The sequence below is a fragment of the Somniosus microcephalus genome, chromosome 9, assembly GCF_052327205.1.
Source record: "Somniosus microcephalus isolate GS21.2 chromosome 9, FLI_Smic_1.0, whole genome shotgun sequence".
Lineage (NCBI taxonomy): Eukaryota > Metazoa > Chordata > Chondrichthyes > Squaliformes > Somniosidae > Somniosus > Somniosus microcephalus.
Window position 1 is genome coordinate 106,563,516 of NC_140995.1, and position 26,966 is coordinate 106,590,481.

Here is a 26,966-nt window from a genome sequence, read left to right on the forward strand (position 1 = left end):
GTGTTAACTCTTTGTTGGGCTTTGGTTCCACAGGCTCCACTCTCACTCTGAAACCTCTCCCTAGTGGCCATGTGCAAGCCTAGGTAATGACTGTTGGCAGGCTTCTGACCATGGAGGGGGTGTCATGGCCAAACCTCACCCAATATTTACACATACACACTTCTAGCTAGACAGACATTGGGAATAGAAACTTTAGCTGATTTTTCCTCTCTGTACTCCAGGAGTGCTGAGGCTAACTGTAACACCTCATCTATCGGCTAACTTCAGCATAGACTGGAGATTGAATCAGAGACTTCCTTCATCTGTATACACACTTTATAGGCATTTTATTGTTGGCCTCACCTTTCTCCATGAATTCAACACACACTTCCTCTACTTCTAAATTTAAGTAGTTCCTGTTACTGAATTTTTTCTATAAATTTAGTTATAAAAGTTATCATTTTATGCATAAGACTGATGTTTCCTATATTGAAAGATCTCATTGCTCTCATACTTAAGGTGCCACATTTGTTCTTTGAAACTTTGCCTGCTAGATATATCCAAAAATCCCTTGTTTCCCCTAATGCATTTTCCCTTTTCATATGTATTCCCAACCTTCCTCCTTCCCAATTTCCCTAAATCACTTAAGACAGTTTTGTTTTTCCTTTATGCTTATTTTGTCTTCCTTGTTTATGCTTTTATATTAATTTTCTATTTAGATATGAGGTATATCCACTCCACTGTACACTTAAATAATTCCTATTTTTCTTTTTCTTTGTTGTCTGCAGTGTAAGTTCCAGTTAATCATCCCCAGGTCATCCTTCGTGGCCTAAACATCAGCTCTCCTGAAATCTCATACATCAGTTTGATTGTCTCTAGCTGTTACTCATGTCAACACTATTAAATTAAATTAAATTGTGATTACTGGTACTCCCTGAGCACTAAATTTTATACCATTTCAGCATCACTACTAAATATTAAATCAATTATTGTCTTATTTCTGATCCCTTGTTCAACACACTGAATCAAGGAACAGTGCTGCATTAGTTCTGTGAATTTATCTCTCCACTTTGAAACATCTCCATCTATGCTTCATTTTAATTAAGTGTAATTAAAATCATCCATATTTTTTTTACCCTCGCTGTCCCCAACGCATTCCTCATTTGTTCAGATAATTTCACATCAGTTTCTTATTTTTGACCAGGTGGCATTCTCAGTTGTTAATTCTTTCCCCATTGTATCAGAAGTTTCCACCCAAGCTGATTCAACCTTCACACACATGAGATTAAATCAAGTCTTGCAAGAAATGTAAGATTCTCACTTGCTGAAAATTGAATTATATGACCGGAGTAGAAGAATGTGCCCCCATTCTTACAACTGTCTAATTCTGAGCTTCTTAAAAAAAGGAAAGTAACTAGTCCTGTCTTCAAAATTTGTTGTAATTGCTCATTTAAAACTTGTTGATGCTAATATTTTAAAGAGTGTAATGTAATTTTACTTTTCAATATCCTTTGTTTCAGGCTGCATGTATCCCAGTATTACTGAGTAATGGATGGGAGCTGCCATTTTCAGAGATCATTGATTGGACTAAAGCAGCAATTATTGGGGATGAGAGGCTCCTTCTACAGGTAACACATTCATCAGAATATAATGGTTGTATTACCTGTAAATGTATTGAATGATCCCACAAAAGAACAATTATTGGAGTCTCAAGTGGGAAACACTTGATAATCATTCTTGACAAATTTAAAAACAAGTGGAAAATACACAACTTAACCAAGCTTCAACTACTAAACCAAAATTGGATATAGACCATAAAATAGATCCATATTTAATCTAGAACGAGTTATCTTTGTTTCATTATCTCCCATTATCTCTGAATTATTTTCTGGTAAACCTGCAGTATTGGTTCTACATAGGAATAGTTTGCTTACAGTTATAAATGGGGGCTGAATTCCTGAAAAATTAATGAAAATCTTCACCAATTCAGCATTAATTTGAACTACAAACATCATGGGTGCCATTTTAACCTAACCCACCAGGCGTGTAAGGGGCAGTCAATGGAGAATAAAATCGGGTAGAGTGTAAAATGGGTGCCTGACCTGAACCCACCTGGTGGGTTAGATTTGTATTACCCCCTATGCATTCAGGCAGTCCCGAATAAATGTGCAATATCTCTGTTTGTTAAGTTAGACATGGGTGCTGCTAGGCACCGAGCTTCCTGTTCTCCTTATCAGTAATTTTAACAGGAATCACACCACATCACATTCCTTCTCTCACCATAGTTAAATGGTTGAAAAAATATATAGGCTGTTAAAAAAGCATCCGGGATCCTTGGATTTCTAAATAAAGGAATAGAGTACAAAATCAAGGAAGTTATGCAAAACCTTTATAAAACACTGGTTAGGCCTCAGCTGGAGTACTGTGTCCAATTCTGGGCAACACACTTTAGGAAGGATTTCAAGGCCTTGGAGAGGGTTCAGAGGACATTTATTCGAATGGTGCCAGGGATGAAGGACTTCAGTTATATGGAGAGACTAGAGAAGCTGGGATTGTTCTTGGAGCAGAGAAGGTTAAGGGGAGATTTAATAGAGGTGGTCAAAATTGTGAGGGGTATTGATAGAGTAAATAGGGAGAAACTCTTTCCACTGGCAGGAGGGTGGGTAACCAGAGGACATAGATTTAAGGTAATTGGCAAAAGAACCAGGGGGGAGACGAGGAGAATTTTATTTACGCAGCAAGTTGTTATGATCTAGAATGCACTGCCTGAAAGGGTGGTGGAAGCAGATTCAATTGTAACTTTCAAAAGGGAATTGGATAAATAGAAAGAGCAGGGCAGTGTGACAAATTGGATAGCTCTTTCAAAGGTCCAGCACAGGCAGAATGGGCCAAATAGCCTCCCCCTGTGCTGTATAAACTGTATTAATTCTGTAAGTGGCACATACATACATGGGTGATTTACATTCAGAAGTCGGGAAGGAGGCGGGACTACAACTTTCAGGGTTGTAGTCCCGCCTCCATCGAGATGCGGCCAATCAACGCGATTTTAACTTGATTGACCTTGTTGAGCCCGCCCAGCGGGCTCAGCAGGCCAATTAAGGGCCACCCGGCAACAGGTGACATCACAGACTGAAATTTCATCTGTCAAGACGTTTTGACAGATGAAATATCAGTGTTTCACAGCTGTTTGAAGCTGTCAAACACTGACAGTCTTACTTCTAACCTGAGTCCTTCTACACAGACTCAGTTAGAAATCTCACTGGCACAGAAAGCTGCAGGCTGTCACTTTTGACAGTTTGCAGCCATTCAGCTTTCTGTGCTGGTTAGATGATGGACTCCCGAAACCTAGAGGGAGGAAGGCTGAAAAGGTAAGTACAGGTAATTTAAACTTCTTTACACACTTTAGACACACCAAACACACTTACCTTTGCACTCATGCATCCATCACTCACCTGAACACCGACATCTCGACCACTCCAAGTCCTTCAACCCGACAGCCCGACTCCTCTAACTTGCTGTGATTTGGAGCCGTCGGGAATCCCACACTTCAAGCTTTAAAATAGGGATTAAGCTAAAAACTGCCTGTTAACTACCTGTTAACAGGCAGTTAATTGGCACTAATCCCTTCCCACCTCGGGTAGGCGGGTCCCAGTGCGGGGCGGGTACCCGCCTCCTTTGAAACTTACATGGAGGCGGGTTGGGGGCGGGATGGTGTTGGGACACCCGAATTCGGGACTTTAACCCCCCCCGCACGCCTCCAATCCCGACTCCACGGGTCAATGAAAATCGACCCCTTGGACTCAGCTGTAAGTATAAATAGCCTATGATACCTTTAATGAACAACATTCAGCACCAGACCAAGATCCTTCAGCTCTTCCCCAAATCAGGAAAAAGAATGCCAGGACTCTCCCAAAACCAACAGGAATTGTAACTTTTCTAAGTTCCACATTCCATTATATACTAGCAGCCCTCCTGTTGTGCTGCTCAGGTTAGGTCGCAAGATATTCTGTTTCATAAGAAAAGGAACATTATACCATGTAATTCAGAGTGCATTATTCTGCTGCATAAGTAAGAACCCTTACGGAAATTCACCCCCCATGTCTAATTCTGTTGCTTGCGTGTAGGTGTGTGTTCTTTTAAGGCTACAAAGCCTCATTGCTAAATAAATACTCAAAAGTTAATTGCTATTTAGGTCGAGAATCAGAACTTCAGGTTTGTTTATGCAAAGGTTGATTAAGAACTTGCAAATATTACAGTGCCAATATTTTCTGTTCCTGTTTACTTTTTGTCAAGTGACAGAAAAATTTGCATTAGATAGTGTGTAATGTCTGAAGTATGATGGACAAGAAATGTGTGCTTTTGTCAATTCTGTCATGTATCTTTTATATATTAAAATCAAAATGAGTCGCAATTTACCATTTGAAAATACATCAAGAAGTCCTATGCCGCACTATGTCAAAGGGAAAATGCATTATATGTGTCAACATTTACTTGCAGTACCAGTTATGCCTGTAGGTGGCACAGTGATGGGAGTTTTCAATGTTAAATATCATTATATATTAGCTGCTAAAACAATACGTGATAAAAAGTATAGTGAAAATTAATGGTGAGAAAAACAGGTTGATTCTGCATGCAGTTGCGGCCCCTGGCCACCAAGTATCACTGTGGAGTAGCCTATTTCTCTGAAGTACCACTCAGTGCAAAATTGTTGGTACAGGTCAGCAAGGCAGGTTAGAAATTAAATTTAAAAGGAAAAGTTTTTTTAAATCAATGCCCTCATATCCCTCTCCCAGACCATAGGCAACTGTTTTCCATCCCAGCAAAAATTCCTTCAGCCCACCTTACCTGCTTTCCTCACTCGCCTACCCTGCTTGTACCCTCACTTGCCAAGGCAAACACTCAGCCCCTGTACCCCACTGGGTTGCACTGCCCCTACAGCCCCACGTGTAACTTGCGTTCCCACCTACCCAACATTCCAGCCCTACTGCCACACTCTCCCCAGTTTTGGGCCTCGTGCATCCTCCTGCTTGCCGGCATGTTAACTTGCTCCGTAGCCCCCTCCACCTTTGATTAAAGACCCCTACTCCCCCACTGAGTAACATTCCAGACTTTGTCCTCCCCCTCTGTAACTGAGCATCATTGTGACCCTTCACCTCTCTAAGCAGAATCCTACCCCTTGCCCTCTGGCTCCCACAGCTCATCCATCGTGAACAGCATTTAGCACCTAGCCCTCCCCCATTATGGCCCCACCAATCATATCACTCTTGACTCCATTCCAAAAACTACACATCTGCTACACACACTCACACCCCACTCAAACATTGTGGCCCAACCTCCTCCCTGAGCTTTCTGAAAAATGTTCATCCATCGTTTTTCTCAGTAACTGAAGTACCTAATATCCAGAGTATAAACAAAATAAAAATGTCAAAAAATACTTATTTCACAATAATTTACATTTATCCATTAAATTGTGCTTTGAATTTTTCAATGCCTTCATTAAAGTCCCAAATCTCACCTCTGTCTTCCACAGTTCAACCAAATCCCAGATTCCCCTCCACATTGATGTCAAATCAAAGAACCCCCCGCCCCAAGCTGCCAAACTGCAGCAGCCCCAGTGCAGTACTGTCAGGCTCCAGGAACCCCCCCCCCCACCACTCCAGTCTGCCAAAGCCCAGGATCATCCCCCACTGTTAGTAAAGGCCAAGATTGCCTCCAAAGACAGCAAAACCCCATCCCCAGTACTGCTGGATAACAGGACCCCAAAAATCCACGGCTATTCTGGAATACTCGTGCCCTACGGGACTCCGCCATAATGGCTGGAAATGAGGCCAGGAAGCAGATTTTACAGAGCAAGCCTTGCGCTGCAGTCTCCACAATGGCTTTGTGGAAGTGGGGCCTCTGCCTGCTTCAAATATGCCCATCGTCATAAGGGTGGGGTGGAACCAGGGGCTCTCTAAGTCAGGAGTTACCGCATCCTGAGCCCTCAGTGGGACCCAGAGTATGTTCAGCAGATCCCTGACAACTGGCAATCTTGGGGACCATCTGCAGGTCCAGGCCGGGATCGTGACCTGGATCTTCGAAGATTTGGGAGGCTAATTTTATTTTAATGTTTAAAGTGGCCCCTTTACAAAGGGAGTCACAGGGACAGGTATAACTTGTTTCCAGCGGTGCCCTGACACCTGCCCCCAGCCCAAGCAGCTTCGATGAACTTTCTAACATGTTCTATATGGCAGGCGTCCCAGATGTGCTCCAATGAAGTGGATACCAGCCATTAGGGAACCTCTCCCTAATCCCAGAATCTCTAACCAGGGTCAGTGGCGGAGGTTACTAGCAGGTGTAAACCGAGCGTAAGTGTCAGCATCACAGCCCCTGTATACTCTGTTTTAAAATGGTAAAGATATAAATTAAATACATAGGTAAAGGGATCTATAGAAAATATAAAGGCCACTCATTTACAGTTTTCACAATAATAATGTACAGAGTTGTGAAACTCAATCCCCAAAGCACCAGTAAAATCCCAGAATACATTTTCGTAAAAATAGAATATATTTATTTAGTCTCTGTAAATCAGCGGCCCTGATGTTATCCATGGCATAAACACCCTATATTTTATTTATTGTTATAAAACAGTGGATCCCCTGACTCGCCATGAGCAACACCATGGGAGATCTGCTAGCAAATCATAGTATTTATATTATTATTATAGCTAACTTACAAAATGTAGAGCAGTTTGGGAATCAGAGAAATAGTTTGTTGGAGCTTGGGCGTTTACAGTGCAGGCGGAGAAGTTGAGAAATGCAAAAATGTTACAGCACCACTACTGGTAGGAGAGTGTAATTACAGCATGACAAGTTTACAAAGACAGTTTCCATTATAAATGTGGACATAGGAATTTATAATTGAAAAGTTGACATAAGGTGCACAAAGATGTAAGATTTTTATTATATTACTAGTCAATCTCCAATGGCGTTGCACGCAGATAATTTTAACTGGGAGCAGGTTTCAGACAGGAGGAGGGTGGGGCCAGCAGCAAACACTCGCAGACATCATTATTTTGAGGGCTGGGCTATTTTAACTCCTGGGCCTCATTTTCATCCCACCTGCCAGCTGTCTGCCTGAAACAGGCAGAAAGAGGCAACTGGCCAGCTTCGGGCAGGACAAAAATCGCAGGGCCTGGAGGCTGCCTGCCAGCACCAAGGTAAGTCACAGTGTGGGGGTGGAATCAAGACCATTTCATGGGTGGAAAGGGTAGGGAACCCAAGGCTGCAGAGGCCCAGACTTTCCTTGTGGGACCTGGAGGAACACACCTCTCCTCCTAGCCCACTAAGGAAAGCTTTTGATTTATCTTAGAGGGCCTTCTCTTCTTCCCCCTTGGGTTTTACCGAGTGTGGCACCCACGATGGTCACCCTGCTCAGTAGGCTGTGAAAATGCTACCGGGTCCTAATGACAGCTTAGACCCATGATTTGCATGTATTAATGAGGCGCCGGTCTAAGTCAGGCAGGTGCCTTAGCTGCCTAAAAAAAAAAGGGCCCACTTAAGATGGCGGTGGGCAGAAATCGAGTGGGAACATGACAGTAAGTTTTTGCACAGCAATTTTAGCTGTGCGCCTGCCCCTTTCCCGTTGGGCAGAGTGAGTTAATATGTCAGGTGAGGACCCTTTGTCAGAAGTGGAAATTACAGATGAACAACATTTAAAAAGGAAGGAACAGAGAAAACACATAGGGCTCAATTTTAACAGCCCTGAGGAGGCGGGTTTGGAGGCGTGTCAGCTGCTAAAATCGGAAAAAATGACTTCAGACACCCAACCCGCCTCCATCCCGCCCCCACACAATTTTCGTGAGTGTCTGTTCAGCTGCTCCTAAACTGACCCGACTCCACCCGGTGGGACAGGTAGTTAAGAGCCTGTTAAAGGCCTTGATAATCCTATTTTGATAGAGGTTTCCCATTTTCGTGCCTCTGGTTCCTGTTTCCCGTCTTGACAGAAACAGTCCAGCTGCAAGGAGTCGAGTTGGTGGAGGACATGATCTGTAGTCATTATTGGTGCAGAACTTTAAAAGCGCTCCTGTAACATAGCAGGCATTCAAATGCAACAACTTTGTTGTTGGAGGTTTGGGATAAGATTTTGCAAATCTACAGGCCTTGTGACTGGTCAAGTTAACACACATCTGCTGTTTGAACCGATTGGAATCATTTCAGGCCACTCTGAGTGTGCGCTTGCAAGCTTCTCGCCTCAACTGAAATCTATAACAACGGGATGGGAACCATTTACATCCTCTCGTCCTGGTCATCAGATTCTGAGGAAGAGCAGCGCGACTTAGTGCTGCCGGATGAAGAAGTGGCTCAGCACACAGCCTCCTTGGAGGAAGATGAAGAGGATGAGGACGAGGAAAAGGAAGAGAATGGGGAGTGACGCCTTGCGGGGCCGGATGTGGCCAATCCAGCAGCAGGCGATCACATTGCTGCCCGTCAGGCAAGGGATGCACTCATCCATGCCAGATTCGCGTAAGCTTACGCTTCAACCACAGGTGGCTGGCACATGGAGATGAATATAAGTCCGACATTCTCAAAACCCCAGGCATCATCTGTCCAATAAACGGTGGTTTGCGCTCGGTGTCACCACCAACACTACATGGAAATCACCCTGAGCCCTCAATCTTGAACTTCCATTTCCTTCCACAAAGGCCACACTTTAGGTGATCTCAGCAGATCATTAAACCTTTTTCCACACTGAACCCATGTGCATCTGCACATAGACCTCGAGCTCACCTCCTCAGCAACTTGCAGCCAAGCTGCCTTGGTTTGCTGAGGAGTCCTCCTCCTTCCGTTTTCAGGGAAGAGGAGCTCCTGACGTCCTCTGACTCCCTCAACAAGAGCATGGAGGGAGCCCTCATTGAACCTGGCTGCAGCCTTAGTTATTGGGGCTGCCATTCCTCCATTTCTTTAAGAGAAAAAAGCATTAATATTACTAAACCAGTGATTGGAATAAATCTGGCATCTTTTTCATTTCATAGTCAGATAATAAATTGATATATAAAAAAATCATAAATATCTTTCTGGAATAATATGACCAGCAATTTCATCCATTAAATTTTGTTCAGAACAGACGCTGTCAACTCCCCTTTCTATATAATACAGCACCAGTCCATCCCATTGACATTTTTCCCAAAGGAGACATGGCCCCTTTAAATTTTCATCCAAACAACGCATCATCAGACGCGAGAAACTGTCAGCCTCCAAGCAATTGCCTGGAGGGACCCGCACATCGGCCGTAACGAGGCCAATCAAGCCAAAATAGTAAGTTCTGGGAGACGGCAGCCGGGAGCGGGTCGGAAAGCCTCCGAGCAGCGGGCCCGCCCTCAACCCGCCTCCATTAGTAAAATCGCAGCCATACACACAGGAAAAAAAATGGACTTCAGCCATTACCTGTTTGCCACTTAATTACTTTACAGGTCATTCTATTTCTTCAGTATGTAAATCTATAACTAATATAACTCTGCAAACCTACTTCCCATCATAGGAATAGCACACATTCGCTTAGAAGCTTCTCTTATTGCAGATTATGTGCAGATGCTGATCATGTCAACACACTTCGAGAAACCTATTGACTGCCTGCTGCTATTCATTGGTTGGATTCTATTTAAACTACTGGCCCAGAAATTCGGGTCCCAACGCGTGAGTACGCACGGGGTACTCACGCGTAGGCCCAACGAAAGTGCCGGTTTTGTGCATGCACTGCGCAGGCGCGGGAAACCGGCACTTCTGTTCCCCTGAAAGAAGGGGTTGACAGGTGGAACGCGTGTGCCGGAGAGGTAGCGCGTGCGCATCGAACTTACGTTTTTTTTGCAGGTTTCTCCAGGAGTGTAAGTCTCCAGCAGTTACACTTTTAAAAAGCAGGCACAAGGCCTGCTTTTAACAAGGTAAGTGGTGAATTAATTAAAATTAAAACATTTTTTCCACAGGTTTATTATTTTTAAATACTTAAGAAAGGTAAGTTTATTTTTAGCCCCTTTAGAAAATGTAATTAATTTTTTCAAAAATTTAAATTATTGTTTAAAATAGTTATTTCATGTAATTTATAGTTATTTTAAAAATGTGATTTAAAAAAAAAAATTATTTGAAGTTTTAGTGATGTTTTGGGGCTTATAGTATTTATAGGTTTGACAGCTCTTCCTATCAAACTTATGAATGAAGCATTCCCTGCTACCATTGGCTCTCCATGGCCCACGTGATCCCAGGGGACGCATCGAACTAACTGTGCCCCTGGGATACGCAAGCACTGCGCACCGGCTGTTGGAGGAGGCCCAGGATCGGAATCCCACGCGGGCCCACAGCTCAACGGCCGGCGTGCTAGGTAAGTGCAGGTCGGGGGCTTGCACCCGCGGGAAGCCCCCAACCCGAATTTCTGGGCCATTATCTTTTGCTCATACACTGTTGTTCTTAATGGTATTCTTACAATCCGATACCATTTTTACTTGACAGTCTAGCATCGAAAACTTGTTGAATAGTATTGAATTTAACTGTGTACTCGATTAAATGGGTCCATGTTGTTGGGCGAATATGTTACTGACTAATAGTGCGCCAGGCATTCCAAGCAGATGAGTGGTAACTATTATTCCAATTTTCCTGCCATTGTAAATGATTATTTTAAATTGAGAAACCTAGGTGAAGGACCAAGATTCATATTTCAGCAGAGTCCATGATTTGAAAAGAATACAATAGATTAAATCTCTAAGAAGTGATTAGAATTTGAAAACCTTGTGGATTGTAGAAGGACTGAAGGGAGGAGTTACTGATGTTTGAGTCTGTTTGCTTGACTATTTTTGTTTCAATCACAGGATCCCTCAATGCCAGCCAGCAGATCTCAAAATGCTAACTAATTTTAGAACTTCCCAATATCTGGTGCATGCATGAAGCCAGATAATTTCTTCGGGTAGAATTTGCAAACATGTGCCCCTGTGTGGAGCTCCTGCCTGGGGACCACATTGCGTGAATTCAGGCACAGAGGTCAGAGGATCCTTCATCCATTAAAATTAATGGACAGAAGATCCTGTGAGGCCAGCTGACCTTCAGGCCCGAGTTCCTGATAAGTGCTCCCAATGCACAAAGCTGACTGCATGAATTTGTAAAATTTTCTCTAATGATTATTGCCTCCCAATCATCTAGGCCGCGAATTTGTCGGCGCTCAGAGGGCGGGTTTGGAGGCGGGTCCGCTGTCAAAATAGCAAAGATTGACAGCAGGTAGGAAACCCGCTGTCAACCCGCCTCCACGCGAGTCTCCCAGGTGTCAGGTCTGTCAGCAGAGAACTGACCCGACACCAAGCGACAGGGGATACAATTGAGCTTGTTAAATGGCTTGTTAACAGCCAATTTAATACTATTTTGAGGCTTCCTTGTAATTTTACGTTTTCCCCCACGGGTTACCCGCTGTTCGGGGAACATGCCAGCTCAAGCTGGCATGATTTGAGTCTGCTCTGATGTTTCTGAAAAGCTGACAGCTGCAGAAGTGGTGTAAAGGATGCCATCTTGCAGAGCGCAGAAAAGGTTGGTTACAGCATTTGTAATACATATAGAGATTTCTTTAGCTTACAAGTTTTTAGATCCAACTGTATGTCCAGTGCCACCTCATTGAGAGAACCTCTCTCACCATTGACAGATCACTTCTGTCATCTCACCTGCAGCTATCATCTATTGCAGCAACATTGGTGCCCTTGAAAAAATCAGACCTTGGTCCTCCGAATCCTTGCATGATCAGCCCCAACACCAACATCACCATCACCAACTTTCTCCACCATCACCTGATGCTGCACTGGACACAGGGCATCAGCCCCTGACAACATTGCTGCCCGGGAGGCCAGCGATGGCATCACCATGGTCAGATTTACTTCACTTGACTCTGTTGACCCTGGCTGCCACATGATGCACCAGGTTGACACCATCCCACACCAGCACCATAAAGCATCACTTTAATGTCCAAGCCATTCCTGCACACTCACCACTCTAGCGGGGTGTGGGGGGTGGGGCGGAGGGGAAGTTATGTCTGAGCATTAACTAGAACTCACTAACACACTTCTCGGGCTGCACTCAGATCTGTCCAATAAGGGGCCATTTTGGAAAAATAGATTTCACTGTATGACATCGCATTACCAGAAACTTCACATGGACATTGGCTAAACCTCTCAAGTGCCTACTCTTGTGTGTTGTTAGTGGGTATGCTTGCAGTAGGATGAGGGGGAGTGTGAGGGGTGGCTAGCGGGATGGGGAAAGTGATAAAGTAGATAGGGTTGGGTGGAGGTGCAAGGTAAGTTGGTGTGAGTAAGGATGTGCAGGAGAAGAGTATGGAAGGCAGAGTGATGGGGATGTGTTGAGTGGCACAGCAGGGTGAGTTTGAGTGTGGCGTTGCAGTAACATTTCGCGATCCACTGAGATACAGACGAACATACGAATTAGGAGCAGGAGTCGGCCACTCGAGCCTGCTCCGCCATTCAATAAGATCATGGCTGATCTGATTATTCCACATTCCCGCCTACCCCCGATAACCTTTCACCCCCTTGCTTATCAAGAATCTAACTACCTCTGCCTTAAAAATATTCAAAGACTCTGCTTCCACCGCCCTCTGAGGAAGAGAGTTCCAAAGACTCACGACCCTCTGAGAAAAAAATTTCTCCTCATCTCTGTCTTAAATGGGCGACCCCTTATTTTTAAACAGTGACCCCTAGTTCTAGATTCTCCCACAAGAGGAAACATCTTCTCCACAGCCACTCTGTCCAGACCCCTCAGGATCTTATATGTTTCAATCAAGTCACCTCTTACTCTTCTAAACTCCAGCGGATACAAGCCTAGCCTGTCCAACCTTTCATCATAAGACAACCCGCCCATTCCAGATATTAGTCTAGTAAACCTTCTCTGAACTGCTTCCAACACATTTACATCCTTCCTTAAAAAGGAGACCAATACTGTACACAGTACTCCAGTTGTGGTCTCACCAATGCCCTGTATAACTGAAGCATATCCTCCCTACTTTTGTATTCAATTCCCCTCGCAATAAACGACAATTCCCCTTGCAATAAATGATAACATTCATTAAAAGGTTGGCGCCACTGCAGCCAGGGACCTCTGACGACATCCCTGCTTGTGCCCTCCTGTACAATGTGCAACCAGACTGCGTTGATCTCCTAGGGAGGTCTCTTCCGCCCTTGGAAGGAAAGAGAACCTCCATGTATGCTGTGACTCCCTCCATAAGCATATGGAGAGAGTCATTGGAGAGCCTGGGTGCAAGCGTCCACCTTTGTGCAGTGCTTGTAGCACCTCAATGCTGCCAAACACTGACAGAACAACTGTCAAACTCAATGTGGACGTGGTCCCTTTAAGGAAACCGGCTGATGATGCGTCATCAAATGACGTCATCAGCACCGCTTCCTGTTAATTGGCCGGGAAGCCCGCAGGGCGGGTTTAACAAGGCTAATCCAGGGAAAATCCAGCTTACAGAGTGGCTGCAGCCGGGAACGGGACCAGAACCCAGAAACCAGCTCTCCCGCCACCATCCCGCCTCCTCTGGGAAATTCGCGGCTCTAGTTTCTATGATTTGTTGACGCAAGCAGCCATTTTTTGTTGCCAAAGTTTTAATTAATTCTCAGCACTTGCCAACACGTTCCTTAATCTGGAGGATGAAATAGCAATGAAACCACCCTCTAGTGTCATATTATGCAATTAAAAGAATTAGTCGATGAAACAGGGATAACTTTACAAATAGCAAATTTGGCTCTGTACAGCAACATAACGTAAATGGGATCAACACATTTTTGAAGCTGATGATGTGTTTGGAACAGATTTATATTTTTAGACTATATTTGTCATTGCTAGCACATATAATTTGGTACAGCACAGCATCCCATGAATTTCTACACTTACTGCATATGGTGTGATTTCCTGCCCAAGTACCGCAATATTACATTAAAAAAATTTGTAGAGACAGTTTCTGAGTGGATTTATGCAATAACAAATCATTAGCCCGAGTAAGAGCTTGGTATCCTTAATGTTCCTAAAAGCCTTAGGATTTAAAACTGCATATATTAGCGGAATGGTTTTATATAACATTTCTTTCTCCCCTATTTTAGTTAACACGTCTGTTAAAATAGAGAGCAAAAGAATTTGATGCAAACGCGTTGAGTACTTGTACAGTAATATTCACACATTGTGGTCATTTTAACTTTTGGCGGTGGCAGAAAGGGGCAGTTGTGGATCAGCCGCCCATTATACACCCTGCCCAATGCTCTTTTAAAGGAATATCGGGTGGGTTGTATAACGGGTGCCCGATCCACCACCTCCTGTTTTCTGCCATTGCTGAAAATAAAAGCTACCCCATTGTAACTTAAAGTCCCTAATCTTTTGAAGCACTAAGTGGTTGGTTACTATCTGCAGAAACCTTTTGATGGCCTGTTCTGTGACTGAAATTTATAACAGTTCTAAAACTTCCAATGTGGTTTTTAAAAAAGAAAATCCCAATACAATAATGAAGGTAATTTTTAAACTTCGACCACGGGGGATAACTGGCGGTAGCGGATTGGCTGCCCATTGTACATGTCACCCGATCGTCCTTTGCATTATAGTCAAAGGATAGGACAATGGGGCACCATGTGTAACGGGCAGCCAATCTGCTTCTGCCAGTGTTCCACCCCTACCGAGGTTGAATGTTACCCCTAATGTCTCATCTATAAATAATAAATACTTCCTATACGCCAAAATAAATCTAGATCAGGAATGCCTGACAGGTACACAGTGTATATAAACTGTAATCACCATAATTGTAAACCGTAGTAGAGTAGGATCCTGGCAGTCCTTTGGTTACAAGATGACAAGAGACTTACAATGAGGAAGGTCATTTGACCCATCTTACTTTATCCATTTAGAAAGTCCTTACAATCCCCCATTGCTGCATCTAATTGTTTCTTAAATGATTCCTGGGTTATTGCCTACACCACTCTATCTGAATGTTTACTCCAAGTGTTGATCACACTCTGGATGAAGAATGTCCTGATATCAGTCCTAAAATTAGCATTTACTAGTTTGAAGTTATGCCCTCTTGTCCTACTCCCACAGTTTAGTTTGAAGTAATATTCCGGAATAACCTTTTCCATTTCCTTACCTATCTTATATAACACTCTCTAGAAGTTCACCTGTCAGATGCCTCCTTTCCAGGTTGAAAAGCCCAAGTTTCTCCCATCTTTCCTCATAACTCAGACCACTGACACTGGGGATCAGCCTCGTGGCTCTTCTGTGCACTGCTCCCAGTGCTTGAACCTCCCTTGTTGTTTCCTCAGTGACCAAGACTGGACACAGTATTCAAGGTGTGGTCTTACCAGAGCACTGCACAGTTTGATCAGGACTTCCTCTGACTTGTATTCTACTGTTTTGCTTATTATTTCAACTGTGCCAGGAGGTAGAATTTAATTATTAAAAAATTAAATTCTGATGAAGTTTATATACAGAAATTTTTAAAACCTGAAAGTCCAACAGCTGCAGATGAATGTATAGTGCTGTAGAACTCATGTTTGACAGTAGTGGTGATTATTTTATACCAAATCGTGCATGAAAATCCATGAATTTGTATTCTTTGATTACTGTCAATTATAGTTATCAAATTACATACAATTCTATCATGCAACTTGCTCAAATGTTATTATTCAATAAGTTTCTGGTGCCAAATATTTTGAGATAAAATGTATCTTACATTCACTATATCCTCTAAATAAGTTAAAATGGTTGTAATTTTCAGGATTGGTGCAGAAAGGGTATTTAAGAACCTAAGTAGATAGAAATGAGGAAAAGTCATTCAACCATTTAACTCACCCCACCATTTAAGTCCATCTGATCATTTTTATATCCCTTCTGCAGAGCACCAAATCCATCTCCTGTTGTTTGCTTATGAATCAGGAATTTGTTCCATTTCTTTTCCAAGTGCTTCAACCAATTCCACAATCACTATGCTCAGTGGCAATCTCTTCAGAGCCTAACAACCCCAAGGGCCTGAAACTTGTCTTTTAATTAAAAACTGTGGAATGTTTTTATCCACAGTTAATGACCAACTAATGGAATTGCATTCTCAGAAGTCACACATTTCCACAGTTTTATTAATGAGTTAATTACAGAAAATAGGGGCAGTCGCTCATTTTCATGAAGGCAAATTTCACCCCATCAATCTGAAGCAGCTTGGCTCCTGGAGTTATATTTCCTCTGTATGCTATATTTGATGTATCGGTTAATGCATCCAGTAAAATTCCTCCCTTTGATCCTTCGATGAAAACGTTAACTTACTTATTTTAAAGAGGTTAACGACTTCATTAAACAAACAGAGGAATTTTATCTGAATGCATTAAACTATTAATTAAAAAAATGCACAGATGTGAATTTCTACTGTTAAATTAAATTGAGCTTGTTGTTTCCTTTTTTCTGTTTTCTTTTCCTACTTCTCCTAAGAGCGCTCTTCCACCTCTACCCCAAATAGTTGCATTCATTTTTATAACGGTGCAACTTGTTGTTTTGACTTCCTCCACCCAATAAAATGCTTTATACAAATAACATTTTGTAATAAATATAAAAAAATTGAATACTACCTTAAAAAAATGCCCTGCAAAGGTTTCTTGCTTCATGATACAATTGCTGATGCACCAGAAGTGTACAATACATATCTTAATTTTTTAAATGCTATCTTGGAACTGAGGTGATGCAGGAGGCTGTGACAGGAAATTTCTGCCCTCTGCTATCTGACATTTCCCTAATTGCTGTATCACTTACACAAGGACAGAGAAAATAGACCAGTAGACTCACAACTATATGTGGCCTTATTACTGGTTCTGGTAGAGTGCAGAGGCTGACAGAAACAGGCAGTTTCAGCTCATTACTCTAATGGTTAGTTTTTTAAAAAGCTATCTACAAGTATTGAATGGGCCCAAAGAAAAGGTCTGCAGGCAAAGTTTTGTTTTGATGAAAGACGAAAGTTCTATTTAGATCTAAACTAAATAAGACAGTTTTCTTTAAACAGAAGCAAGCTAAATAACAGCATGGTTTAGTGGATTCTTATTGGGATATCTGAAAAGTAAAATCTTGCTCAAGATAAATGTGTTTCACCTTCACATTCAGCCCTAGGACATCACTGCAGGAGTTCCTCAAGGCAGTGTCCTAGGCCCAACCATCTTCAACTGCTTCCTCAATGACCTTCCCTCCATCACAAGGTCAAAAATGGGGATGTTCGCTGATGACTGCACAGTGTTCAGTTCCATTCGCAACTCCTCAGATAGTAAAGCAGCCCATGCCCGCATGCAGCAAGACCTGGACAACACCCAGGCTTGGGCTGATAAGTGGCAACTAACATTCGCACTGCATAAGTACCAGGCAATGACCATCTCTATCAAGAGAGAGCCTAAACCCTTGGTATTCAATGGCATTACCATTGCCAAATCCCCCATCATCCACACCCTGCGGGGATCACCATTGACCAGAAACTCAGCTGGACCATCCACATAAATGCTGTGATTACTAGAGCAAATCAGAGGCTTGGTATTCTGTGGTGAGTGGCATACCTCCTGACTCCCAAAGCCTCTACACCATCTACAAAGCACAAGTCAGGAATGTAATGGAATACTCCCCACTTGCCTGAAAGGGTGTAGCAGTAACAACACTCGAGAACCTTGACACCATCCAGGACAAAGCAGTCCGCTTGATAGACATCCCATCCATTAGCTTAAACATCCGCTCTCTCCACCACTGGCCTACCATGACTGCAGTGTTTACAGTATCAACAGGATGCACTGCAACGAGTCACCAAGGCTTATTCGGCAGCACCTCCCAAACCTGCCACCTCTACCACCTAGAAGGACCAAAGGGAGCAGATGCATGGGAACACATCACCTCCAAATTCCCCTCCAAGTCACATACTATCCTGACTTGAATATCTATCTCCGTTCCTTCATTGTTGCTGATTCAAAATCCTGGAACTCCCTACCTGACAGCATTGAGGGAGCACTGTCATCACATGGACTGCAGCGGTTCAAGAAGAAAGCCCCCACCTCCTTCTCAAGGGCAACTAGGGATGGGCACTAAATGCCGGCCTTGCCAGCGACAACCACATCCAAAAGAATGATGAAAAAAACTAATGTGAACACGGCAACCAAATGCTACAATTAAATGTTGCAGTCATTCATTCATTCTTAGAATTCAATAAATAAAACAAAATTCACTGTTTAAATCTTTAAAATGTTTGGTGGATTTGAAGTTGTGCTGCTCAAATCAGCTAAAAGGATTCCATCTTAATTGTATTCAACTCTGTCAGTCTGATAGATGTAAGATGAAAATGACTGCTGCTGACATGATTTACAAGACTTTTTAATTATATTTTTCATACACTATTTATGAGAAACAAGAGTAGTGCTGCGGGTAAGCTGAGATTGTTTGATTCCAGAGGAAACAATGACGCAGACCCTTGTCCAATGTAGGTCATGAAAAAAGAACAGTACAGGGCCATGAAGGTCAGATTTACTGTACAGGTCTAGAAACTGGGCATTTTCTCACAATGACCATTTTTATGCCATTCAGTTCAGTGTACAGCTTGTTCATCGCAGCCGACTTTTTATTGTTTCTGTTGCTATGGTGATCGAATTGGACATATGAACTTAAAGTTAATCGTTACAGCTGTTTTAATTTAAATGATTCAATTGTCTTTATTAACCCTTAGCTTCACAAATAGATAACTTATAAAAAATCGTGCTGATTAACTATCTCTCTTTGATAAACGCAGCATACGAACAATTGCTCTTTATGTACATATGTCTTAATAATTTCTAATGTAAGTATACAATCTGGCTGCAAATATTACAGTGGAAACTATGTGGGATGGTCATTAAGTTCTCCAAAAAGCTGGTAAATACCACACTGACCATTATGTTCATGCTAAAACCAATAGGTAATTACACAGAAGCAGAATGACACAGAAATAAACTAGTAGTACACTTGACTTACACAAAAGATAAATTCTTTCAAAACAAGATCAGAGACAGTCCAGACTCTTTGTAGTTAATTTCATTAGCTTTCAACTGCCTCTTGTTACATGGGAGTTCACCCTCACAGAGAGCATCTGATAGCTCCTCTCATGGTCGAGGAAGGGAACTGGGGACCACAGAACAGATCTTCAGTTATATGTTTGCCTTCCTGTTGATGTTAAAGCCGACTCATTTGATGATCAAATTATTTCTGCTCCATGTTCAGGCAATTGAGATATTAACCATTTCTAACATTTAAGCAGATAAGATGCAAACAGTAGTTTCCTAGTCACCCAATGGCCTGTTTGTTTTGATACCTGTCTCCACTTAGAACAAAGCTCCGTTGATGGCGCAGCTATTTAAGATGTAATGCATTCACATCGTATGACACCTGCCATCAAACTATGCTGATGTTTGATTGTCCTTCAAGGAACCAATAATTTGATTTGCACCTAGAACCTAGTTTCTGCAGCCTACAAGTCAAATCTACAAATCTCCCTGAAATTTGGAGATAGATAGACTACAGTCTCAATTTTGACGTTTAATAAGGATAGGCAATTTCCTTCCTAACTCTAACATTAAACCTGAATATCTACATTCATATAAAAATACAATACACATGCCTCCCAAATTGTCACAACACTGGCAAAGGTACAGGATCATCATCTTTGCATATCTGAATTTAAAGGCAAGACTCCTTTCTCTCCACCTCCCCATAGCTTTCTTCATCCATGGCTTTGAAAGCAAACTGACAACCTACTCCTAAGGTACCATGGCGCTGTTTTAACTAAGGGATGCAGAGAATAGCCTCTGTTTGTTAGCAGTCACCCTCCTTCCTCCTCTGGTTCACAACAACATGTTTCGAGTAAGCAAGAGACACTTCGTAGTGGAGTATACGGAACAGACTATTGATACACAGTACAGGTGATCAACCTAACTGTATACAGAGGATGGCTTTTTCGGTTTCTGTATCTTTCGAGTCCTCTGAATTACTATTGAAAACCATGTTCCTTTGTATACCATGGTGTGGAGATGCCGGTGTTGGACTGGGGTGGACAAATGTAAGAAGTCACACAACACCAGGTTATAGTCCAACAGTTTTATTTGAAATCACAAGCTTTCGGAGCACTGCTCCTTCGTCAGGTGAAGTGGAGAGATGCATAAAGACACAGCTTATATAGTCAGAGAATAATGCCAGATGATTACAGGTAATCTTTCTAACTGCCATTTATCACACCTCGGCAGAGAGATAATCACAGCAATCAAAGCTGTGAATGGTGTCCAAACAGGTTAGTCAGGAAAACATTACATCAAAGAACAATGAGGTGGGGTCACAAGGGGTCAAATGTTGCAGATGCTGGGGTCTGTATGAAAAACAAAAAACAGACAAAAAGACATTTTTTTTGCTGGAAATCACAGCAGGTCCGGCCGCATCTGTGTAGAGAGAACAAGCCAACGACGACTCGAGTCTTGATGACCCTACGTCAGGTGGGGTTACATGTAATGTGACATGAACCCAAGATCCCGGTTGAGGCCGTCCTCATGAGTGCGGAACTTGGCTATCAGTTTCTGCTCTACGATTTTGCGTTGTGTGTCTCGAAGGCCGCCTTGGAGAATGCTTACCCGAAGATCGGAGGCTGAATGTCCTTGACTGCTGAAGTGTTCCCCGACTGGGAGGGAACACTCCTGCCTGGCGATTGTTACGCGGTGTCCGTTCATCCGTTGTCGCAGTGTCTGCATGGTCTCGCCGATGTACCATGCTCCGGGGCATCCTTTCCTGCAACGTATGAGGTAGACAACGTTGGCCGAGTCACATGAGTATGTACCATGTACCTTGTGGGTGGTGTCCTCATGTGTGATGATGGTATCTGTGTTGATGATCTGGCATGTCTTGCAGAGGTTGCCGTGGCAGGGTTGTGTGGTGTCATGGTCGCTGTTCTCCTGAAAGCTGGGTAATTTGCTGCGAATGATGCTCTGTTTGAGGTTAGGCGGCTGTTTGAAAGCGAGTAGTGGAAGCGTGGGGATGGCCTTAGCGAGGTGTTCGTCGTCATCGATGACATGTTGAAGGCTGCGAAGAACATGGCATAGTTTCTCCGCTCCGGGAAAGTACTGGACGACGAAGGGTACTCTGTTGGTTGTGTCCCGTGTTTGTCTTCTGAGGAGGTCTATGCGATTTTTTGCTGTGGCCCGTCGGAACTGTCGATCGACAAGTCGAGCGTCATATCCCGTTCTTACGAGGGTGTCTTTCAGCGTCTGTAGGTGTCCATCGCGTTCCTCCTCGTCTGAGCAGATCCTGTGTATTCGCAGGGCTTGTCCATAGGGGATGGCTTCTTTAACGTGGTTAGGGTGGAAGCTGGAGAAGTGGAGCATCCTGAGGTTGTCCGTGGGCTTGCGGTAGAGTGAAGTGCTGAGGTGTCCGTCTTTGATGGAGATTCGTGTGTCCAAGAATGAAACCGCTTCTGAGGAGTAGTCCATGGTGAGTTTGATGCTGGGATGGAACTTGTTGATGTTATCGTGTAGTCTTTTCAGTGATTCTTCGCCGTGGGTCCATAGGAAGAAAATGTCGTCGATGTATCTGGTGTATAGCGTTGGTTGGAGGTCCTGTGCAGTGAAGAAGTCTTGCTCGAACTTGTGCATGAAGATGTTGGCGTATTGGGGTGCGAATTTGGTCCCCATGGCTGTTCCGTGTGTTTGGGTAAAGAACTGGTTGTCGAAGGTGAAGACATTGTGGTCAAGGATGAAGCGGATGAGTTGTAGGATGGCGTCTGGAGATTGGCTGTTGGTGTTGAGTACTGAGGCTGTCGCAGCGATGCCGTCATCGTGGGGGATACTGGTGTAGAGTGCCAAGACGTCCATCGTGGCGAGGAGTGTTCCTGGTTCAACTGGTCTGTGGGTGCTGAGTTTCTGTAAGAAGTCTGTAGTGTCACGACAGAAGCTGGGGGTTCCCTGTACGATGGGTTTCAGGATGCCCTCGACGTATCTAGAGAGGTTCTCACACAGGGTTCCGTTGCCTGATACGATAGGACGTCCGGGCGTGTTGGCTTTGTGTATCTTTGGGAGGCAGTAGAAGTCTCCCACGCGGGGAGTACGTGGGGTGAGAGCGCGTAGGATGCTTTGAAGGTCTGGATCGAAGGTCTTGATCAGTCTGTTGAGTTGGCGGGTGTGTTCTTTGGTCGGATCTGCGGGTACCTGTCTGTAGTGTTCCTGGTTGTCCATTTGTCGGTATGCTTCTTGGCAATAGTCCGTTCTGTTCTGTATGACGATGGCTCCTCCTTTGACTGCTGGTTTGATGATGATGTTGCGGTTGGTCTTGAGAGCGTGGATGGCGTTGCGTTGTGCTCGGGTGACATTCTGGACTGTCTTGTGAGTGCGGCTGATGAATGTGGCGTTGATGCATCTCCTGACAGCTTGAGCATACATGTCAAGCTTAGGGCAGCGACCCTCCGGAGGGGTCCAATTTGACTCTTTCTTCTTCGGTTGCTGCACTGCGGATCCCTCTGTCTGCTGTTCCGGATCATTGGTTGTCTCATTGGGTTCGCTGCTGACATCTTGGGATTTGTGGAAGAATTCCCGGAGCCTCATTCTTCTGATGAATTCCTCTGTGTCTGCCGCGAGACCGATGGGGTCCATTTTGGTGGTGGGGCAGAAATTGAGCCCTCGGCTGCGAACTTCAATTTTGTCTGGTTGAAGGGTATGGTCGGACAAGTTGACGATGGACTTCCCTGTGGTTTCAACCGTGGTACCTTGGTTGCTGCTGGTGGTGATGCCGAGTTTCTCAAGCTTCCTGTTCTCATTGTTCTTTGATTTAATGTTTTCCTGACTAACCTGTTTGGACACCAGTCACACCTTTGATTGCTGTGATTATCTCTCTGCCGAGGTGTGATAAATGGCAGTTAGAAAGATTACCTGTAATCATCTGGCATTATTCTCTGACTATATAAGCTGTGTCTTTATGCATCTCTCCACTTCACCTGACGAAGGAGCAGCACTCCGAAAGCTTGTGATTTCAAATAAAACTGTTGGACTATAACCTGGTGTTATGTGACTTCTTACATTTGTATACCATAGTTAAGATAAAGTAAGATTAAATATAAACAACTGTCCTTCTGGGAACAGCAAGTGCTAATTGCACTGTTTTAAAGACAGGTTCTCATAAATCTTCAGGTTAATGAACTTGATATATTTGGAATGTTTTAGGGATTTAGGGCACTTTCATTTTTTGTGCATTAAAAATCATGTCTGTAATAAGTTCACAGCTAAACGCAACATTGCTTAAACGGAGCAATGAGTTCCAAAGCTCTAAGTGCGTGTTGCCATTTAGAGATTAATTTTTTCCTTGCATAGCCTAAATATTGGAAGTTGACCCAAATGAATGGGCATAGGAGATTTCTGTTTCCTGATTGGCGCACCGCCCCACAGGATCCCAGGTATGCTTACACACACAGTGTGCCCCTGGGATCTGTGGGCCACTACGCTGCGCACAACTCCACAGCAAAACAACGCAAGTTTTCGAAGGGGGCCTCATACCAGGTAAGTGCGGATTTTGTTCAGAGGTCGGCGGCATACTCCTTAGCTACGCCGCCGACCGCAATTTCAGGGCCATAGAATGACTTGTAAAGTGCTCGGGTGGGGGGTCAGGACAGGCTCCATTTTGTCAGTTTCTCATGTTCCCATTCTACTGACCCATCCCTCGTTAACTCTTCTCACACGTTTAGTGTGTTATGCATGCCTTTTATTTCTTTCATTTCTCTCATTATGCCTCTGTCTCCTGCCCATATTACTGCTGAGAAATTGAGTGTTGTTGACAGAGTGAGACAGAGTGAGAGAAAAGAGACACAACCTGTTCATCCTTTCCTGATATGTATACCCTCGCATTTCTGGTATCATCCTTGTAAATCTTCTCTGCACCCTTTCCAGTGCCCTTATATCCTTTTTATAATATGGCGACCAGAACTGTGGTCTAACCAAGGTTCGATACAGGTTTAGCATAACTTCCCTACTTTTCAATTCTATCCCTCTAGAAATAAACCCTAGGGTCGTTCTATGTCATTTCCTGTGTGTGTGTGTTTGTTTTTCCCTTTCCCCCTTTCCCTTGTTCTTTTCCTTAAATGCTGTTCATCTGTAATTACATTTCTGAGGAAAGGTTTATACCTGAAACATCAACTATCTCATATTTTCTTGACAGATGCTGCTTGACATGCTGAGTATCTCCAGCGTTTCCTGTTTCTGTTTCAGATTTCCAACATCTGCAATATTTTGAAAAAAAAGGAAGACCTGCATTTATAGTGCCTTTCACGACCACCGGACGTCCCAAAGTGCTTTACAGCCAGAAGTACTTTTTGAAGTGTAGCCACTGTTGTACTAATGTAGGAAATGCGGCAACCAATTTGCGCACAGCAAGCTCCCATAAACAGCAATGTCATAATAACTAGATAATCTGTTTTTTTAGTGATGTTGATTAAGGGATAAATATTGGTCAGGACACCGGGGATAACCCCCCTGCTCTTCTTTGAAATAGTGCTATGAGATCTTTTACGTCCACCTGAGGGGGCAGATGGGGCCTTGGTTTAACGTCTTATCCGACAGTGCAGCACTCCCTCAGCACTGCACTGGAGTGTCAGCCTAGATTTTTGTGCTCAAGCCTCTGGCGTGGGACTTGGACCCACAACCTTCTGACTCAGAGGCGAGGGTGCTACCAACTGAGCCACAGCTGTTCATGCAGAGCAATATCCTATTTTACAACACTTGTACGTGAGTGAGGTGGAAAGTAGACAAGAAAGAGCATCACATTATTTATTTTTAAAACTGCCGCTGAAGACTAATTGTGGATAGTTTGGTTTTCTTGTCAAATAGGAAACTGCTGAACTAACGAAAGGAGCCTTACTGAACTTAAATACTCCCAACGCCTGTGTGTTTTTAAAGGTTGTTACGGAAAATTGGGTGTGCCTGTACCTGAATAAACAGGATTTGGAATGGAGCAGAATAACTGGGTTGATCAGAGCAAAATATCAGCTTTCAGGTTGCAAGGTTAGCCTGAACGATGTGACAGAATTTATAATAACGATTCCAGTACTTTCTCAGAGGTCGTCAGTGATTACACCAGCAAACTCGTTTTTTAAGTACAGGAACCATATTAGGTCATAATACATGCACAGCACTAAGCCACCGTGACTCAAGGCATTTTAATTCCAGGAAATTTGAATCCCCACAGGTTTCTGGCTGAAAATGTGGAAAAATGGACTCTGGGTCAGAAATGCTGACTGCTTATGTAAAACTGAATGATGTGCCTACCGGGCAGTGTTAGATGTTGCTGACTGGCAGCAAGTAGATGAGATGTAGGAGGGGTCCAAGGATAAATCCTTGGGTGGCTCCAGAGTTAACGGTACGGTGATGGCAAGAGAAGCTATTGCTAAGGATAGGTAAGAGTAGAACCAGGCGAGGGCAGTCCCACTCGGCTGGACAACGGAGGAGAGGCAATGGAGGTTATGGCGTAGTCATCTGTGTCAAAGGCTGCAGATAGGTTGAGAAGGATGAGGAGGAATAATGCACCATGGTAACAGTCACAGACGGCTGTTTCAGTGAGGCGACAACATGTTCAAGGACTTTAGAGAGGAAAGGGAGTTTGGAGCTGGGGTGGTAGTTTGCAAGGGCAGAGGGTTGGGTTTGTTGAGGAGGGGTTGATGGCGACAGATTTGAAAGGGAGGTGGACAGTACCTGAAAATAACAATATCAGTATCAGCTAGCATGGGGGCCAGGAAGGGAAATTGGGTGGTTATCAGTTTACTAGGAATAGGGTCGAGTGAGCAGGCGGTGGGTTTTATGAACTGGATGAGCTTGGAGATGGCATGAGGGGAGAAAGGAGAGAAACTAGAGAAAAATTTGGGTTCATAGCTAGGGCAGAAGGGAACCTTGGGGGAAGCTTGGCTTGGTGGGCAAGGGGAAGTGAGGGATGCAGCAGAGGCAGCTGAATAGATGATCACAAATTTAATGACAAAGAAGTCTATGAGCCCCTCGCATTTGTTGTTGGAGGTGAGGATGGATAGGGCAGGGGAGGGGGGTTTAAGGAGATGGTTGGTAGTGGAGAAAAGAAGCCATTGGTTATATTCGCATTCCGGGATGAGCCTGGAGTAGTGAGCAGTTTTGGCAGAGGAGAACAGAGCCCGTTAGTGCTTGCTGTGATCCAGCCATGATGAATGACTAAATCAGTTGTGCTATATAAGATAGTAAATGGTATGGAAAAGGCGAATTTGGAATATTGCTTTAATTTTTTGTGGGAGAAGGACAAGGGCACATAGGTTCAAACCAATAAAAGGTAACATTGGAACTGATATCAGGAGGTCCTTTTTCACACAGACAATGATCAATACTTGGAATGAACTTGTTGGCAGAATGCTGGAGGCGAAAACCCAGGAATCATTTAAGAAACAACTAGGTGCAACAGTGAGGGGAGTGTAGTTTGTTCTGGATGGATGAATTAAGTGGGGCTGAATTGCCTTCTTCATCTGTAAGTATATTGTGATCTAGTGTGAAGAGACAGTGCAATGAATCTTGATTTCAACACATTTAAAAAGGCAGATAGGAGTGTGTAAGATGTCACTTAGGATGAATAGAAAGGTAAGTTCATGGGAATAGTTGAGAGACTGATAGAATAGAGAAAGACAACAAAAGCATGTGAGAAAGAAAGAGAGGTTTGAGGAGTGGGTTCATTAAGCAAGAGTAAGTAAAAGGAGATGAGTAAAAAGGTGCACCTTTTTAATTTTTGGAAGAAAAGCAAACCATTACGCCAGCTGTCAGAAGCTAAGGACAACCAGATAATACAATACTTCTATGATCCCAGTGGCCCCTTCATATATATGTTACATCTAAAGCACTAATTTCTGGTATTCCTATCAATCCAGATTAGCATTTACTCTTCTCGATGTTCATTTAATTCTCTTGTTCTCTGTCTTTGTTT

General features: G+C 43.5%; 1 protein-coding gene across 1 annotated transcript in view; it reads left to right on the forward strand.

Moving 5' to 3' along the window:
- The window catches only part of LOC147112573 (exostosin-1-like), a 903,087-nt gene that overhangs the window by 610,687 nt on the left and 265,434 nt on the right, over window positions 1-26,966 (forward strand). The window contains exon 4 of the mRNA XM_085998197.1: window positions 1,500-1,607. Coding sequence (XP_085854323.1) covers window positions 1,500-1,607 — 108 coding nt within the window. The remainder of the gene's footprint in view (window positions 1-1,499; window positions 1,608-26,966) is intronic.